Source organism: Colossoma macropomum, unplaced genomic scaffold (assembly GCF_904425465.1).
Source record: "Colossoma macropomum unplaced genomic scaffold, Colossoma_macropomum, whole genome shotgun sequence".
Classification (NCBI taxonomy): Eukaryota; Metazoa; Chordata; class Actinopteri; order Characiformes; family Serrasalmidae; genus Colossoma; species Colossoma macropomum.
Genome location: NW_023494796.1, coordinates 25,517,151 through 25,537,192, shown reverse-complemented (window position 1 = coordinate 25,537,192; position 20,042 = coordinate 25,517,151). Strand labels below are relative to the sequence as shown.

At 38.1% G+C, this 20,042-nt stretch overlaps 2 protein-coding genes across 3 annotated transcripts in view; one reads left to right on the top strand and one right to left on the bottom strand.

Moving 5' to 3' along the window:
* LOC118816667 (gamma-crystallin M2-like) overlaps positions 1-20,042 on the top strand; it is a 42,003-nt gene that overhangs the window by 20,077 nt on the left and 1,884 nt on the right. Inside the window, exon 1 of one of the 2 annotated variants that reach the window (XM_036583183.1) lies at positions 2,260-2,370. The exons of the other annotated variant lie outside the window; for it this stretch is intronic. Coding sequence (XP_036439076.1) covers positions 2,362-2,370 — 9 coding nt within the window. The 5' untranslated portion in view covers positions 2,260-2,361. Of the gene's footprint in view, positions 1-2,259; positions 2,371-20,042 lie in introns of those variants that run through there. 2 annotated transcript variants of the gene reach the window in all.
* nrxn2b (neurexin 2b) overlaps positions 2,196-20,042 on the bottom strand; it is an 843,638-nt gene continuing 825,791 nt past the window's right edge. Inside the window, exons 20-21 of the mRNA XM_036583184.1 lie at positions 16,935-17,010; positions 2,196-5,384 (exon numbers count right to left, since the gene is read on the bottom strand). Of these exons, the coding sequence (XP_036439077.1) occupies positions 4,501-5,384; positions 16,935-17,010 (960 nt within the window). The 3' untranslated portion in view covers positions 2,196-4,500. The remainder of the gene's footprint in view (positions 5,385-16,934; positions 17,011-20,042) is intronic.

Genomic DNA, 20,042 nt, shown 5'->3' with positions numbered 1-20,042 from the left:
TTGAGAGTGCAGGGAAAGGCTTAAGCAGGTAGATCAGGGTGCTCTGACACAGTTGATTCAATTCAGCAGTTAATTATCAAGTTCAGTCAGGTGTGTTGGAGCTGAGAAGACACTAAACTGTGCCGTGCCCTTGCAGAGCCAATGAAAGTACAGCTACAATCAAAAAGAGAAAGAAATACGATGTAAAAGCATGTAGGATACCGTAATATGTAATATGTGAAAATGTTGAGTACGTTTATCACATTGTGTAATTTGACAGAAGCTTCACAAATATTAAAGAGTTTAAGGATTTTGGAAACAGATATAGTGAATGAGGCAGATATTTCCTGGGTTGACTCACCAGACCTGTAGGCCAGACAGGAGCAGACGGTGTCCTAGGGGTGTGTCCACCTGGATGGGTGTGTCCTTTAGAGAGGTGTCTCCACAGTGGTTGGTGGGTCCTTATGAAGAGGGGGAACCCAGGGAATGGTGTAATTCACATCTTTTCTCAGATTCCCTCTTTTGTTACAGGTGATTACCAGTCCATATTTTTTATTTCTAGGTCGTTTTTTCAGTTTTCTGCATTCTTGAAAATAGTGCTGATTGTAGAAAAGACTGCAGTGAAAAGGTGCTAATTGCAGTAAATTTGAAGTTTGGAGAAATTAAGTGCAGTCCAAGATTGTAAAGTAGAAACCAACACAACAGTTCAGATGATTCTAATAATTAATATTAGATTTAATATTTTTATATTTTGTCCTCTTCCCTGTGCAGCTCAACAGATGGCATGAATACTGCACTGTATACATGATGAGTCGAAAATGATTTAAATATTTTAGTCCTGCGCAACTTCATAGGTTTCACATTATTAGTAGGACATTAGGAAGCTTTAAATAACTCAAATGAATGCAAATTATTATTTATGCTAAGAATGATGAATGAAGCCGTAGGTGACTCTACAATGACTCAAAAGCTGTAGAACATTGAGAATTAAGATAATATAATTATCAATAAAACAAATATCCAGAATGCTGCATATTATATAAGGGGTTATTAAATTTCAAGGCCGATAACTTCCCCAAAAAATATGTACATAGGAATATAGAATAGTTTGTAAATATTTAAATCCAGACTCTAAGTTTACAAAAAATAATAAAAATAGTTAATAGGGCAAGTGAGTTGCTATCCAAAGAAAAAGATGTATTTGTTTTTATTTTTTAATTTTCCACATCGTTTGAACGTAGTAGCTGCCCTTTACATTGTGTGAATATTTCCTCTCCTTTATCTGATGAAATTACATTCATATATTCACGTTAAACGGCTGGTATTATGTAAACCGATATTTCGAATTCCGAATTTCATGATGAATGGACCAAAAGAAACGGCCCAAAATGACTTGGAAGTCTGGTTCCATTGATTTACGTGAAAAGTAAAGTATGTTCTTTCCTTCTCCTGTAAAGTTACCATTTTGGAGATTTAACGTTTTGTTCCGACAGCAGTGATATGTACAAAGTTCATTTGTTGAAACATTAAAGGTCTTGTTTTTGTACTGTTTTTTAATTAAGTATAGGTTGAAAAGGATTTGCAAATCCCTGCTTCCTTTGCTTAGTTACTCACACCATAGGTCTGTTTCCTAGAAAGGGATTAAGCCCAGTCCTGGATTATAGTTTTCTTTCAGTGGAGAATCTCGATTCAGAAAAAACAAACTTAAATGTCTTTAGTTACATGTATGTTGTGTCTTTTTGTGTCATGAGTAACATCTTATTTATCTACTGTAGAAACTGTGCAGATTTTTCCTCTTTAACTAAAGTTCAGCTAAATGTTAAAAACAGCTAAACCTTAAGTTGACCGTAATATGTTAAATCTAACCATAAACATATTCATGCATATTAAATGCATTGGTGGATCAAAAGCATGCGTGGTTAAAGACTGACATGTATTTATTTTGACTGAAATAATCTGTTGGATTGCATTGGAATACTTTGATTCATTAACCACCCACAGAAACACCCACCTGGACCTGTAATTGGTCACAGCACACAGTAAAACACATTGTGGTAGTTTAGAGGGCTCATTTGCATATTGTAGTATGAGATGATATTATTACAAATGCCAGTATTGTGATAATGAATACCACAGAATACACTGCACATCCCTAGAAGTTGCTGTCAAATGTGGGAAGTGTTTTAAATGTGAAATAATCACAAGACACAGAAGAGTAAGAAGTATATAACCAATTGTATTCCCTTCTGTTAATATACACATATTTAGGTTCATCTCACTGGAACACTTTACAAGAACATTTAGAAAGAACAGGAGGGTGCTGGGAGGAAAGGCTCAGCGATGGAGTACAACTAAAAAACAGGTCAAACGTCAGCAGAAAACATGAAAAAGGTGAGAGACACGCAGACGCGCACACATACACGCTGATCGCTGCTCTGATAACATCTCGAAGAGATTTCAGAGCAACAGAGTGTTAGAAAAGAAACTAGGAAAAAAAGAATGGAAGGACCCTGAAGGATTACAGTCTGCCATGTTGAGTGATGCACAGAAAATTATTAAAAATAGAGAAAGACATTATGATGCAGAAGACTGGTCTCCTGAACTGACAAAAAACCAAAAAAACACATTTGGTAAGGTAATGTTTGTTTTGTAAACCAGATTACATTTTGCTCTTTTGAACAAATAGGAATATATCAATTTGCTTCCCAGGATCACTGATTATTATGTTTCTTTTTCTCCAAACAGGGGTTTTAAGTCGGGGAAACACATCTGTTAATCTTAGCAATGGGATGAGGTTCAAATATTTAGACATTTCACAAACTTTTTTTGAAGATTTTTTTTCTTTTCTTTTCATATTTTAATTCTTTTAATAGAGCTGAGAAAATTGGAATACTAGAGTTCAAGTTGTACATCCTCAAAGGAACGGGTCGTCATCTTCAACCTTCACATGAGTGTTTATTTACTTATTTTTTAATGGTTGTTAAAAGTTCGTGCCGATACAGTCCGTCTTTTTGAGTCCTGTACCAGTGAAAAAAGAACATGGTTGCCGACTACTATTTATGAACCTTCATGTTCCCCCACTGCTGAAACAACAGGGCGCACATTTTCCTATAAACGTCTTTTTCCCTTTTTGCTTATGACAAAATATAAAAGAAAAACAAACAGAAATTCAAGCACTCTGGTCCGTAGGTTCTGCTGTTCTGTTATGTCTGTACCATTTCTTTTTTCATGGACATGTTACGATGTGGCTTGTTCAAGAAATGCACAGGGAGAGGGAAACTGACTCACGCTGACGACCAGACAGTTCGTTGTCATCTCAAAGCAGTGGACTGATATTACCTAACGATCACCATCCATTTCCTTTTCTGTGAGGTCCTTGAGTTTCTCAAACGTCTATACATATATATTTATATTTAGAACAAAGTCAGTTTGCTGCTGTGAGATGTTATTTTTTTCCGGTTCTTCATATATGGAACTGAGAGCAGGAATCAGGATCCTCAAGAAGGGCTCGACATGGAACCCCCAAAACACATGACGAAAATCTGCTGGAACGTAGGACAGCCGGGCCTTGGAGAGTTTCGGTGGCTAAACGGAGCAACCGTGGATGTCGAGTAGTTCTCACGCTTCGCTAGTTATTCGTTTTGCAACTTTTTTGATATATTTTTTTAACTCCACAGAAACAGTTTTTGTCTCTTTTTCATTTATGAATACTACATGCTTGAAACACAGCAGAAGTTATGTTGCATCAGCTCCTGAGCACCAAAGACAAGGAGAGGAAATAAGAGCACGAGCCAACACGGGAGAGAGAGAAAGACTGAAAGGAGAGAGGAGTAGGAGATGAATACTTGTAGCAGAGAGGGAGGCAGATTTGACACAGAGTTGGTTTGGCAGTATTCTGGAGCAGCATTACTGCAGAACTATTTGGTCTCCATCTATCTGTCAAATATTACTTACTCCAACTTTTTCCTAAATTTTGAACAGTATCCAAGAATCCCCTGGAGTCGAGCAACAGTAATGCTGTTGACACGCTTGAGGTGCAGCTAGCCTCACAAAATGTTTTCTGAACAAAGGAATCCCCTGGGCTTGGCACATATAGGTGTTGCAACATCAGGTTAGGTGATGATCCCATAGACCCAAGACTAACACAGCATTTACAAAGAGCTAACTAGAGTGTCAAACAGTTATGATGGAAAAAATCCACTTCTCAGCTACCCCACTGTACAAAAGACAGAATCTGTAATAAGGATCAACTATCAAAAATTGGGAAATAGAAGAATCAACCCTAACCCCACTTGCTCTCTCTTTCATACCTTTCGCCTTCTTTTTGGAGACAAATAGTCAGGAAGGGTGACAAAGAAGAGGATTTATACTGCTCGAAATGTGACCTCAAAGTGCCAACAAATACCTGATCTTTTGCCACCTCTCTACATATACTATTATTCCTCCACCTCTCTCTCCCCCTCTCTTTCTCTCTTTCTATCTCTCTTTTTTCCTCTGCCTCCATCCCTGGCAGGCCCGAGCTCAGACGTAGTATTCCTTGTCTTTGTTCTTCTTGCTCTTCGTGCCTGTTTTGGCTGTGCCAGACTGCTTTTCCTTGACCAGCGCACCATTGCTCTGTGTGGCTGAATTACTGATGTAGTTGCGACTCTGGTCCACCTGGTAGGATCCCTCGTCGCGGTTGCGATATTTGTACATGGCGTAGAGCAGGATAAGGATGCAGAGGGCGGCTGCCGCTACTATTCCTACGACCATCCCTGTGGTGCTGCTGGACTCTCGGATCACCTCCACTGCTCCTGGGGGCCCTCGGTCTGGAGACGACGGGTCTGTGGTAGGGATATGAGGGAAATTTGGGGGGTAGGTTACACCAGGGATGTGCCTGTGCCTCCCGCCATGCTCAGGATCCCCAGAAGGCTGTACCGGGGGTAGAAGCACCTGATCGCGGGTGTTCATTTTCCCTGCCGGGATATTGGGGCCACTATTGATGCCGGGTTTGAGTCGTGGTACGAGTTGCTCTGGATGAGCAGTGGGGGTGGAGGGGAGTGGGGGCCGGTGGGAATCGGGGTGCCGAGAGAAGTGGCGGTCCCCTCGTGTGTTCTCAGCTGCCGGGGGAGGCGGAAGTACGGTCCGGTCAGTGACGAGGGGTGAGTTTTTGTAATAGTCCTCGTCGTCTGACTCTGTCATCTCACCTGAGCCGTAGGCCGAAACCTCCATTGCCTCCTCACAGTCCTCCTGGTCCAGTGGGCACGGAGCCCGGCCATTGGGCAGTGACAGAGACTCTTTGGTGGTCTCGAGCAGTGTGAGGAAGGGGTGGTAGGTGGGGGGTGGAGGGATAACGGGGTAGCGTGTTGCGACTGAAGGGGGATCTAGGGAATCCACGGTTATAATAGGCAACACTAATTCACCTCCTAGGATAAGAAACAGACAGGGCGGGAGAGGGGAGAGCGTTAGTAGAACCCTGTGCAAGCTGTTCTCTGGACCAAAAAGAAAGGCAACAACAGTGAAAGGAAAACAACAGCAACACAGGTATAACCATCATTAGAACAGCACTAAGACTTAGAATGAGGTTAGTTCAAGTTTAGTTAGTGACTTGTGATCTATTTAAAATGTTGTTCTAACTACGCTAATTCTGTAATCTAAGAAGTCTACACTACCCTAAATCTCTTCCCTAAACTAATCTCAATATATAAAGTACATCAACACAAATTAAAAACTGGTGCATTATACTAACTTATCTAGGCTAGACACACTAAGCTGTAAGCTACAGTACATGTGACTGCCATGTTTCACTATACTATGTTAAGGGCACAAAAAACAGTTCTATAGCTAAATACACCTGACTAACACTCCACTATCTCTCTCTCCTGTCTCTGATTGGATGGGTTAAATAAGATAGCAAACCACGTAGTACAGGTCACTTACATCAACAAATTGGCCGCATGATTTTTGCATGAAAAAAAAAAATTACAAAAAGAAAGCTGTGTAAGATTGTTCTCGGATAGTGATAAACAATGTTCACCCCAATTTTAAAAGAAGGCAGAGTCTCTTTAATCAGCCATTCAGTGTTTCTTCGCTGAGCTTATAAAGATAAGTATAATCCCTGTTCCCTGTAGGCATTATGATGACTGGTGAGGGTTTACTAATTATTATAATCTATATGCAAACCTCTCAGGTTCACCTTAGGATACTGAAGATGATTTCCAATTCATACTCCCACTACACCATTCCCCCAAAATAAGGATCATATCATTAAAGATAATTATCCGTTTCCTTATTCCCTCTGCAATTTCAGCTTATGAATAACAAAATTAACCTTCCAGTGGTCCTTTGATGCATTTATACATATGTCCTATTGTTGTAATACTAATCAGTTATTCAGGAAGACATGTTATACACAATATGTGTTCATTAAATGTAAAACAGTCTGTGTGTACTGCACATTATCTGGTGAAAGTAGACAGCAAAATTATTTTTAAATCATGAACTCAATTTAAAACATCTATAGATCATGTTTAGAACATCTGATGAGGTGAATTAGTGCTACTGGAAATTACATCCGTAAAAAAAGGTTAACATACAGGGAAATGTCTGACTTTCGCCATCATTACCCCAGCATCAGCATGGTTCTCCCCAGCCAATAGTCCCTCATAACCCAAAACAGCACTTAGATGTACATGAATAGGGTTATCAAAATATTGCAAACCCACAAAGGAGAAAAGAACATAGATAGCAAATATAAATTTGTAAGAAGGATAAGATGAACTGAAAAAGGAAAATTATACTGTAAAAGGTTAATTATACTGTAGACCCCCCCCACTGCACCCATCAAACCCAACCATACAATTTAAATAGGCTACGTAGTGTGGGCTGTGCTGGTGTGTGTTTGTGTCCTAAGGCTGAGGGCTGTGTAGTTTTCTCAGTGAGCACCAGCCACTGTTAGCCATTAGTGTGCAGATCAGATACAGAACATTTATATTCAGGGGTTAGATGGATGGTTTAATACAAGGACTTACAGTCCAATACTTAAGAATTGTCCTTCTGTAGATTACCTTAAATTACACGCTCAAGGCGTCCAATAATTCTGAGGAAAATTCCCTTTGGGGATAAAATGAAAAGAATCCATTCATCAGGTATTACATTAGTGGTTATTAAATTAGAAATGTAACTGTTTAGACTGTTGGTGCTCACAGTTCTATTAGACATACTTAGAGCCACAAAGCAATTTCTGGCATTTATTAAAAATCTGCTGCATCTCCAATTACACGGAAGACAGGAACTCTTGATTTCAGTGCTCTAACCTCATGGAGAAGGCACTAAATTAATAAGAAAAGGGGGAAAAATAAAAAAGGAGAAAGGAAACCCTGCATTTTGGAGATAACCATCAGAGATGCTGATAATAATCTCATACTCTTAAGGGAGAACAATTGCAGTGACTGTGCTTAGACTGACTCAGATTTACTGTAGTACACTGAGCCAGGCTGGCAGGGGAAGGCATATTTTAACACTGAAATAATACTGAATAATACTGAAAACTAGGCAGTCACCCTTGGGATATAGCACAGAACAGACTGCCCACACTATGAAATAGCCATCAATACCATGTCAGTGAATGAGTGTGTGGCTTTGTGTACTGTAATATCCACATAGAGGCTGTGTGTTACTGTCTTCTTTAAAGTTATGTTTTTTTTTCTATTCAAATGACATACAGCTGGTGCTTGGTCAGTAAAGGCTTTTGAAACACTGGTAAAGATCTCATAAAATAAAGCTAATTTGGTCAGAGTTAAGGCTAATTCAGAAAGGTTGTGGCAAAAACACTCAGAACAGCTTGAATCTACTACATGAATCTACTGCACTTGACGTGTATTACATGCAAAGACGTACTGTCACAAAGTACATGAGCACTATGAAGGCTGTTACTGGCACACCATAAGAAACGCAGTTTAAAAAGCAGGCCCTGGTACAGTGTGTGATTTCGTACTGACAGCATGTAAGACTTGAAGAGGTTTAAGTGGAGCTATGGCTAGGTTCAGAAAAGTAGTAAAAAAAAGCTTTAATAGTAACTCTGTCAAGTCACAGTGCAGCAGCTCCACCTCCTCCCCCAACCCCTTGTAGCTTCAATGGTGAGATTAGCTTCTTCGGACTCCTTCTCAGCTCAACCACTTAAAACATATAGGGCAACAGTTTGACAGTGAAAACACAAATGCAATAGGCATAAGCCTCAGAAACATATGAAATATGGAAAACCCTGAATATCAAAGCATATAGTGGTAATACAAGCACAAAATCTTTCCTGTATGTATAATGATGACATTACCCTTAAACAGCTGCTCACTCCTCACTTTCATAGTAAAGTTTCCTCTACACTATGTCTGTGAATGATGCAGTGAGTGCATTGAAAATATATCATAATTAGATATTAGGACAACCACAATTACTCAATTAAACTTGACAGATACCAAGTATAATGTGCCTTATCAATTAATTGTTAATGATTACCAGTTTATATGATGATAATTCCTATTTTAAATTCTCCTACTGCTCTTTCTTACGGTACAAAACACAGGCTGATGGACACATCAGAAAAGTAGTTTTTGCTCACCACATTACCACTGCAACAATACTGCGAAGTCTGAAATTAAGTTTAACATACTGGCAAAATACATAAATATATAAATATACTTCATGTTAATAGGAGGATATTTGAGGATTTACTTAAATGTTGCCATAGGCCTCAAGGTTAAGGTTGATTTTTGACGCAGATGACTACACTTCTGTTATTCTCTGTGCATTCTGACTGATAGTAGGGCTGTAACACTCTTTCTCTCTCTGGCCTGAAGCTTCCTCCCTGCATTCACACACTAGCATCCATATGGAGGTGCCAGACAAAAGCTGCTTGTCTTTCTTTCCCTCAGTCCATGCCCTATTGCAGTCCTTGTTTTGTGTTGTTTCCTATTTCATCTGTTACTGTTTCCTTCTTCTTGTGTCATTTACTTTGGTTTCCTTTTATGAATCAGCCTTCCTCTCAGCTTTTCATCTGTCAATTCATTTTCTTTCTTTTCCTCTTTGCCCCACCCCACTGTCTGTTCAAAATCTATTCCATACTGCTGTGCGCTGCTAATGTGCAACACCAAACATCGCTACACAAACACCGCTGTGAAATACGGGTGCCAAATGCAGAGAGGAAGCTGTTGCTGTTTCTTTTCCTTTTTAACAGAAAACAGTAATTAACTACAGTTGGAAGCGTGTTTGCATCTGCTGCTGGCTGGCTGTGGTCAGCCTGATTTTTTAGAATTGTCTTAGTTATTGTTCTATAATTACATTTTTGATAGTACATTATTAAACAGATAAACTACTTCAGTGGCGTTTAAAAGGGCTTATGCATTTATTTTTTTTTGAGCTGGAGGGCGATTTGAAATCTGAGGAGCTTTAAAAAGTGCAAACAAATACATTTGGAGAAAATGGGAAACAGCAGATCAACATGTTTCCCCTGCTGCTGCAGACTGTGCGTTGGAATTAGAGTTGAATCCTCTGCATTGGGTGCTATAGCAATGCCTTTGATAGTATTTAAGCTTGAATTAATATTTAATGTGATGATGAGGAACAAAAAAGTGAACAAGTAACATCAAAAGAAGCTGATTCTTCTATATTCAGTACTTTAAAAAAGAAGAATATATATACACACACACACACACACACACACACACACACACACACACATATATTCCTGGGAGAAAAGCTACGGTTCCTTCCTCTACAGAGGACTCAGTATTTCCGATCATGTATGATTAAAAAGCTAACTCTACAAAGGACTGATCATTGTAGATAGAGGATGCTAGTAACACTAGCAGTATGGGGCTTAATATGATATATTAGAAATAGATATTTCCCGTTTTAAAACCTGATTGGCTGAGCCTTATTGAAATCAGTTGTAAAATACTCACACAAAGTCATTAATGTGATGTAATTAAAAATCTTTGACTGTTATGTTGTTTGGCAACCATAGCCTACTGTTAACAAACAACTCTGTTGGGAAAGAATTGTGTATTGTAATCTATAAGTAATTACTAATTGAACATTAGTGTGATGTAGTTATTCTCATTTCAATCAACTGATATCTGTTTTTGCCTGATTATATATATGTATATATGTTTCAGATTATCCAACTAATTTTAATATAAGATAAAGACAAAGTGAGTAAACACAAAATGCAGCTTTTAAAAATCATTTTATAAGATTTATTCAAAACCTGTATCATCCATGTGAAAAAGTAATTGTAACCCTAAATCTAATAAATGTTTGTGCCACCCTTGGCAGTAACGACTGCAATCAAACATTTGCGATGATTTGCAGTGAGTCTTTGACATCACTGTGGAGGATTTTGGCCCATTCTTTTTTGCAGAATTGTTTTAATTCGAAGAACTGCGAAGGTCTTGCCACAGAATCTCAACTGGATTCAAGTCAGGACTTTGACTCGGCCGAAACCTTAATTTTGTTTCTTTGAAGCCATTCAGAGGTGTGCTTTGGATCACTGTCCAGCGTCTCCTTCATGATATTCTGACAGACAGCAGAATTCATGGTTCATCAATTACGAGGTCATCCAAGCAAAGTAACCCCCGATCACCACATTACCACCACCATGTTTGACTGTTGGTCTGATGTTCTTACGGTGGAATGTGGTCTTAGCTAACATTGTAACAAGACCCATGTCTTCCAAAAAGTTCCACCTTTGACTATTTGACTCCACAGAATATTATCCCAAAAGTCTTGGGGTCATCTAGATGTTTTTTTGGCAAATGCGAGACAAGTCTTTGTGTTCTTTTTGGTCAGCTGTGATTTGTGCCTTGCAGCTCTCCAATGGATGCCATTTTTGCCCAGTGTCTTTATTATTGTGGAATTGTGTACACTGAACTTAACTGATGCAAGGGAGGCCTGCAGTTCTTCAGATGTTTGTCTGGGGTCTTTTGTGACCTCCTGGATAAGTCACCTAATAGGCCACTGAATTTACCTGCTTAATTTAGTTGCTAAGTGGACATTTTCCTTCAATAAATGAAATTATCATTTAAAAACAGCGTTTTGTGTTTACTTGGGTTTCCTTTGTCTAATATTATAGGTGGAATGATGATCTGAACCATTCAAGTGAAACAAATGCAAAAAAGAAACTGGGAAGGGGCAAATACTTTTTCACAGCACTGTATGTATATATATATATATATATATATATATATATATATATATATATATATATTTCCTCTATTCTACTGAAGTTAATGAGACCTTAGATCTTTTCTGATGGCCATTTTTGGTGTGACACTGTATTGTAGTCTATATTATTACTAGTCTGTTCTTAAAGTAATACGATGAACATTGTGCAACATCAGAAAGCAAGCTACATGCTTTTCCTTAAAAAACATCAGACTGTATTGTTAAAGAATTGAGAACATGCAGAACAATAAAGTTCCATCCTTTGTTTGGCTTTGTCAGACTCACACCAGTCGAATCTAATTTAGAATTTTAAACTTAGAAACGTCAATATCAAGCAAGAACAGCCAAGCGCTTCAATTTGCAATTATCCCTCTTGCCTATATTTCGAACTTTCTCTCAGCTAAGAAGTACTTCACAAAAATAACTGGTCCGACCTTTATTCTCAGAATTATAAACATACTGTTTCAGGAATTATAACAGGGTGAAATTAGAATGTCATTCATTCTCTCAAACTAATGATGTACTTCTGGTTGTTATTCTGGCAGTTTATCCACAGCTCAGGGGAGGTATGTGCTGCTGCACACATACTAAGAAAAAGTTTATTTTAATAATAAAAAAGATCAAAATCAAGTGCTTCCTGTGGATTGCAGTGAGTTTGCTTATGAGGCTCACCTGCTCATAACAAAGTAACTTTTTGTCACACAGTCTTCTGAGCTGTTTTTGCTTTAAAAGAAATGCTGTAAAGAGAAATGCAGAAATAGCACTGATCTGATACCCAGTAAGAAAAAACAACAAATCCAATCTGATTCTATCACCAATTTAGTGAAAATGCTTCTATTTTGCATTGTTTTCAAATATAAATTTTTACATTACAAATTATATTATCAGCACAAAAAATTCTGTGGTCAACTTCGGACCCCACTGTATGTACTCTAAGTGATATTTCTGGTGTTTCTGTGAAAGAGTTTTATTAAATTTTAAAAAGCTGCAGTTTAGTACGTCACATTGTTGGCTGAGAACTTGTTCTTGAGCAGTTTGAGCATGTACTTTCAGATGATCATTTTTAGTCCTTCAGTTAAATACAGCTTATTAAGAGTCTCGTAGTTTTTAAAGAAAAAACATCAGTATCAGCAAATCCTCAGGTTTTTACTGGTGTTGTGCCATCTCTAGGGAAGGCATGGATCATTTGAAAAGAGCTGAAGTGTCATAACGACATTGGCAGACTGCAGGTGAAAACACTGATCAAAGATGTTTTTGTTCACTGCCCTAATCAATCTGATCAGTTTGCTTATGATGGAAATACTGAGCTAATGGTTATAGTTTGAAATTAGACAACTACCATACTACTGGTGATTTCATGAAACGGTTCTGATTTATTAAATGATTCTGAAATTGATTAACTATCTAAAAAAAAGCCTTCATCATTTTTTAAAACTAACTTTGAGTTATGTAGTAAAACAATATCTAAAATAAAATGATCTAGAATAAATAAAATACAATAAAACACTACAAAAACACCAAACATAATTACAGTAAACATAACAAGAATGTGTTGTTTGCAGTAACATTATGAATACGAAGGTTAGAAGCCATCACATGGATCTGTTGCATTCCATCAGCAGCACACCTGATTTAATTTAATGAAGGATTGATTAAATAAAAGGTATTAAACATTATATTGAGTATTGGAAGGTAACTGTAAATACTGGACTTTATCTATGAGAGATCTGGAAATGTTTAACAATCTTACACAGAACACTCGCACTACATTGTTAATTTGTATTTATTCAAATTGTAGTATTTTTTTGTTTAAATAAATAAAAATGCACTGCCCAGATGGCTTTCCACATCATTTTCTCACATGGCTAAGGCTGTTGTGCAGTACTGTATGTTTTTAGAAAGAACTACACAAGAATAAGATGGGGTTCATACTATGTTTTACTTTCAACATGCTGTTTTTTTCTTGGGAGTTCCCACTGTTGCATTTTTAAAGGCTGCATTTTGCAGAAAATGCACCCAGTGTGAAGCCCTTGTAAAGCTGGCTCTACTCTACTCAATTTTTAGCCTGATCCTAACCCTGATTTGCCCTTTCTGACAAGATTCCACAATCTGAAGTGATTTTCCAAGTGGGGAGCTCAGTTGGAAGGATGGCAAAAATGATCTGGTAGTCAGCACCGACTGATTGGAGGTGCTGCAATATTTTCCAACGTGTTCGATTTTTACGACTTAGAATGCTTGAGCTTGTCAGTGATTAAAGTAAACAGTGAAAGGGAACAGCAAATGTAAGAGCTTTTTGCATGTATGTACGCCACACATTCAGCAGACTGTGGCAACAGAGTTGCTTTTAAAATATATTAGTATTTTAAAGTGAATGCCCAGTGCAATATATACTATTCCTAGTATATCTGCTTCTAAAACTAGGCAATACCCAACCATAGCTGCATGTGGACGTTTTAGGTTTTCTAACTTTGCTGCATGCAAACAAATGCTTCTGAGAGCTACATGTGTTCCTGTCAGAAAATCACACCAGCAGTACTAATAATGAGGTTCTGAGAGCGTAAGAGGGAGTTCGTTTGTGAATTTTGTTTAGTGTTTGTGTATGAGTGTGTGGGATGCGTCTGACTTGAATGCAGGAAGTGTGAAGGAAGCCCTTGTGTGTGTTTCCATGTATTGTAGCGTCAGCTCGTTAGAAAGGAGAGAACCCTCAGCCAGGCTTCGTTAGATGATGTAATTAGGGGCGTCTAACGAGGGCAGAGATTAATTAGCCCACCGAGATGGGCTGGGAGGAGTGAAAATTTATGAGACGTTTCAGCGGGACCCCAGAAGAACGGCACAATGCAAACTTTTCTCTCCTCATCCCTCTCTCCTCTCTTGTTTTCATCCCATCCCTCTTACCCCAGGCGCAACAGAACGTGACACACATCTCAATGATAGGCACTGCTGAAAGTGGGTGTTTCTCACCCCTCCCTCCCTTTGTCCCTCTCTCTGTGGTTCAGTGCCTGTGTGTGACTCAGAGTTGTTTGTATATGTGTAGCTTTGTAAGGTCCTGTGTGCCCTTGGATCTTCTCTTCCACACAAACACAATAGACTATCTGTGAACCTCACATCAGGAGCTTTTCTCTGCAGCCAAGACTGTCTAAAAAGGAAATTAAACAAATAAATGCAGAGATAAAAAAGACAAAATCACTCAGCCAGAACTGTTATATTCCCCTGCTGTCTGCTGATATGTGCATGTGTGTGTGGTCTTCTGTGAGGAAGAAACAAAACAGCTGCTTTGGTTTCTTATAATACCTGTGCCAAAACATTGTGGCGGCAGCAGTTAACCCTTAAACACTTAAATTAGAACAATTATTCTCTAATTTGAGTTTGGCTAATCAGTGCTTCAGGTTAAATCAAGTTTGCTGGTGATGGAATTGAATAAACTCATGCGATCGCTAGGAGCATCCAGGAGAACCAAACTTTGTCCTTCAGACGATCTCACAAGATATCAAATAAGAAATCCGTTACTTTTTTCATATTAATGTTGCAGAGATATTTGCAGCCAAAATAGTTGACTTTAAATAATGTACTTAGGTGCTTAACATGTTTGCACAGTGCTGTATATCATAAATGATATGGTTCCAGCTCCTGGATTCTTGTTACAGTGAAGACTCTCAAGGGGAACTCAAGCTTCCCAAACTGCTGTTGTTTTTTCAGTTTTCTGCTTGTTGACTTATCCACAGGTTTCCCATGAGCACTTAGTCACTTAAATGCTGTGTTTGAGGTCTACAATCGTAGGTTCTATCATAGCAACATACCGCATGTGACGTGCTGAAATGTGCACATTTTGATCGTTACAGTGAGCTATGAGTGAGAAATTATTCATTTAAAATCGCAACATGCTTTTTTTTTATCACTAGCAACAACTGCAAGAGTCAACACACATAAGGCATGTGTGTCCTGCTCTACTAGAGATTCTTCTTCTTTTCACTGGTGCCATATTGATTTAAACCTGTCCTGGTCCATCTCCATACCTTTTCTCCTTGTTCAGTAGTGGAGGAAGACATTTTTATGCACTGCTGGAGTGATTATCATCAACATGATTGAAAAAAGAAAGGAAGACAGAAAGAAAAAAGGAAATAGTTGACATGTTATGTTAAACAAGTGAAGACAAATGCCTACCCAAGTTATTTTTCTTTTCCTCTACACCACTGTGTTTACTTTAAACCTTCCAAACGTCCTTTATTGGCTAATATCATATATCAAATTTAGTAATACATTTTTTTTGGCAGCTCCAGATCTAATCTCTAATACTGAAACCGACTAGCCCTACAACATTACAACTGAGAGAGATCATTTTTTTAAAAAAAAGCTCAAGCTTTGTCATCATAGGTTATCAAATCAGTTTAGCAATTACATCATCACTGCATTTTTTCAATCAGCATGAGCTCTAAGAGAATCTGCAAGTATTTATGACGTAAAAGACAAGAGCTCTATCGCATCGTGAAACATGTCCAGGTTTATGAAAAAAGTGCTGCTTTATAAGCGTTTGCCTTGTTTTTGCTTGATTTCTACTTTTTTAATGGTATAATGTTTTGGCGTGCTTTCACTGCTATTAGAACATTACTGAAGTGTCTGACAGCTGGTTTACCACTTGGACCAAACCTGGCCAAAACACCTGATGGTGAATTGCACTTCCAAGATTGTTACAACACCCCAATAAAAACTGTTAACTTGCTGTTATTTACTTTCAAGAGAAATATAACACATACTTAACACATATTCTGTTCCAGTTAGCACCGGTAGCTTAATTACAGTTAACTCAAATCTGAATTTTAAATTTTCTTTTGGCCCATATGTTCTCTATGCCTGCCTTAAGCACAAATCTAAAGTTTTTTTATATCTATCAAAACCAAATGGCTAAAAAGTGAATAATCTTCTAATTTAGCATATTAAATTTAGTCTTATGGTAACATAGGTCTACTGACCTGATACAAATTTCATTATGAAGTGTTAATACTACATATAATCAGGAAAAAAAAATCAAGTACCTCCTTTTAGATCATCATCTTACACATAACTATACAAAACTGCATGACTTTAGACCAGTTAGAACAAGTAGTGTGGCATTTTTCCTCATTATACTAAATGTGTTGTTGGACATGGACAGGTTAATGACGCTTAATATATATTTAGAACAAATCTCACCACTGAATTAATGAGGTTTTCACTAAACCTGGCTGTTCTGTGGAACACGTTCAGTCAGCAGTGCTATCAGCTGTCTAGACAGAGGCAGTGAGAATTACAGATATGGGTTTATTCTAATAAGCGCTGAGTTTCTATGATAAGCTCTATCTTAGCTGTTCATAGTTGTTTAAAGCTCACAGTGTCTGAGCTGTAGACTGACTGCAAGTTCATTTTGTTTTTCAAAAAAAAAAAAAAGACCCCAGTTTATATAAGCTTGTCTGTATGCTGAGGTCATGGAGGGGCCAGGGGTGGCCTGTGTTACTGGACAGAGACGACTGGTCAAAACATACTGAGTGCCATCTACTCTTCCCAATCACAGCATAGAAAGCAGAGTTACAGTCAGGGGTGGACACAATACTGACGAAACACAGCTGTATTTAGCAAATTTCAGGTTCTTGTGGATTTGTGTGTGTGTGTCTGGGTGTCTGTGTGTGTGTGTGTGTCTGGGTGTCTGTGTGTCTGGGTGTCTGTGTGTGTGTGTGTGTGTGTGTGCACCACTAATACACACTGACTCAATAAGATAAACTCACCACCAGGCTCACACTCCTCTAGATCCTCATCATCACTAGGACATTCTGCTGATGCTACTAGCAGATCGTCCGTATTCTGAAAAAGAGAGAGAGACAGAGACAGAGAGATAGAATTAGTCATTCAGGTTTTTTTCAGAAGTTTATCTTTTTGTCTTATTGGTTGCTCTTCTAAGCTGACAGTTCCACAAAAAGCATGTATTACTCATAGTATGACAGTATTAAAATATACTGTAAAGGACATTACAAGGACTTTACATTTTAACACCCTACATTGTGTTGGAAATTAAAAAAATAAAACCAGTTTTGTGTATTTTAAAATCTGAAATTTACACAAAACAGACCACTCCATCTATATTTTATTTCGTATAATGCAACATACGCTGATGTTGTGTGTTGAAAGTAAACATTATTATTATTATTATTAGTTATTATTATTATTATTGCTTTTGTTTTATTGTGTTTGTAAAACTCTCACAACACATGTCTTTGACGTTGAAGATAAAAGATAAAAGCTGATAACAGTTCACCTCAAGCTGCTATGATAAAAAGGACTGTGAAGGTTTCCTAAACATCTTACTTTTTGTGTTTCAAAATTAGAGAAGAGTTTACTGGACATCTGCTCATTAACATCTTATTGTGTAATGAGATTCAGATATTTTAATGTTCTGATCAGCGGTATCAATGTTAACCAGAGCACAGGAGCAGAGGGCCTCTAGACTAAATTCCAGAAACTTTATAGAAAGGTTACCAGCAGTTTCTGTCCAGGTGATTGTTCTATCAAGTTTGATTGTCTTTCATTAATGTGCTCAAAATTGTGAAATTAGACCTGATGCTTCAGGGTGAAAAGGTGCAAAATGACATGCCAGTAGAGCGACACTTGCATATAATCATATAGTCAGCTTAAAATAAACACACTTCTTTGATTATCAAAATTGAAATATAATGCTCTTGAATAAATGCAGTTTCCAAGTACAAGCCCATTTCCAAAAAAGTTGAGACACTGTGTAGAATGTAAATAAAAACAGAATGCAATGATATGCAAATCATGTTTAACACTTAGAAATTTTATTGTAATTTATGCCCATTTTGAATTTGATACCAACAAGAAGTTCCAAAAAAGTTGGGACGGGGGCATGTTTACCACTGTGTTTCATCACCTCTTCTTTTAACAACACCCTGTAAGCGTTTGGGAACTGACACCAATTGCTGTAGTTTTGAAAGTGAAATGTTTTCCCATTCTTGTTTGATACAGGATTTTAGCTGCTCATCAGTTCAGGAGCTCATTTATCATATTTTTCATTTCATAACCCTCCAAATGTTTTCAGTGGTGACAGGTCTGGACTGCAGGCAGGCCAGTTTAGCGCCCCGACTCTTTTAATACAGAGCAGTGCTGTTGTAATACATGCAGAATGTGGTTTTACATTGTCTTACTGAAATAATCAAGGCCTTCCCTGAAAAACACACTGTCTGGATGGCAGTAAATGTTGCCAAAACATGTATCTATCGTTCAGCATTAATGGTGCCTTCACAGATGTGCACATCACCCATGCCATGTGCACTAATGGACCCCTATACCATCATGAATACTGGCTTTTGAACTGTGCACTGATAACAAGCTGACTGGTCTTTAGCCCAGAGGACACAGTGTCCATAATTTCTAAAAATAATTTCAAATTTCGATTTGTCGGACCACAGGACACTTTTCCACTTCCCCTCAGTCCTTTTTAAATGAGCTCAGGCCCAGAGAAGGTGTCAGCATTTCTGGAACCTGTTTTTGTACAGTCTTTGCATTTTAGAGTTTTAACTTGCATTTGTAGATGCAGCAACAAACTGTGTTCACAGGCAGTGTTTTTCAAAAGTGTTCCTGAGCCCATGCAGTGATTTCCACCACAGAATCATGTCTGTTTTTAATGCAGTGCCGCCTGAGGGCACAAAGATCGTGGCAAGCAAATACTGGTTTTTGGCCTCGTCCCTTATACAGAGATTTCTCCAGATTCTCTGAATCTTTTAATGATATTATGTACCATAGATCAGGGGTCTTTAATTAAAATTCAGAAAGGTCCAGTTAGAGAAAAGTTCCTCAAGCAAAGGTCCGGAACATCATAATATAATGAGAACATCATAATATAATGAGAATAATGTCTAACTTGCATCATGATTCAGTGCCATATACTGTAAACTGAAGTAGCCTAGTAGTTATATCAACAACTTATGTAGTCAACAACTGAATGTCAAATCAAATAAAGTACAATTCAGTTTGTATTTCAACAACATTTGTCAGTTTTCTCTTCTTACAGCTCGCCATGTGAAATAACTTCCCTCTCACTCACTCTATTCTCGAATTCTCTGCTGTTTCTCACCTCACCTCCCATAGATATACATACCTAGATGCTGAGTTGCCTGTTGTTCTCTATCTGAGGCGATACGTCTGGCATCCGCCATGTTGGAGCGGTCAAGATCCGCTTGTGAACATCAAATTTGTTTTGTTATAATCCTCAGACACAGATTAATCTAGGCTGCATGGACTGCTCTTGGTAGCTTTTATTACTTTAATAACTGATCGTGGTAATTTGCTATCCGGACCAGCAGGAAAGTATTCAGTCGGCATGTGACGTTAAAAAAGGAGTTTAGCGCGACTAAAAACACAAACTCACACACACATCAGGAAATCCATTAATGTGTGAATCACTTCTAATCTTAATGCACATAAAAAATAAAATAAACCCCCAAAACACAGTAAGAAGGACGAGGCGGAACTCAGCTTCATATTCACCAGCTTCTTGTAAGAGTTTTCCGATTCCACCCTAAATGGTGGAACGTGAAAATTCGAATAAGAAGCTGGCAAATAAGAAGCCAACTTCAGGTTTGTGTAAGAAGGTGCTAACTGACTGGACCCAACGCGACATCTAGGTATGTATATCTATGGTCCCTCCTCTGTGTGTGCGTCACTCACTCGAGTCTCTGCTCATCGTAATGCACAGAGCTGATTGGCTGAGTAGTGTCACGTGTGAAATTTACAACGCACACGATTGGTCTGTGAGTTTTCCGGGGCTCTAAAGTGGTACCGTAAAAGCTACACCAATTAAAAAAGCATCACCCCATCGAAAT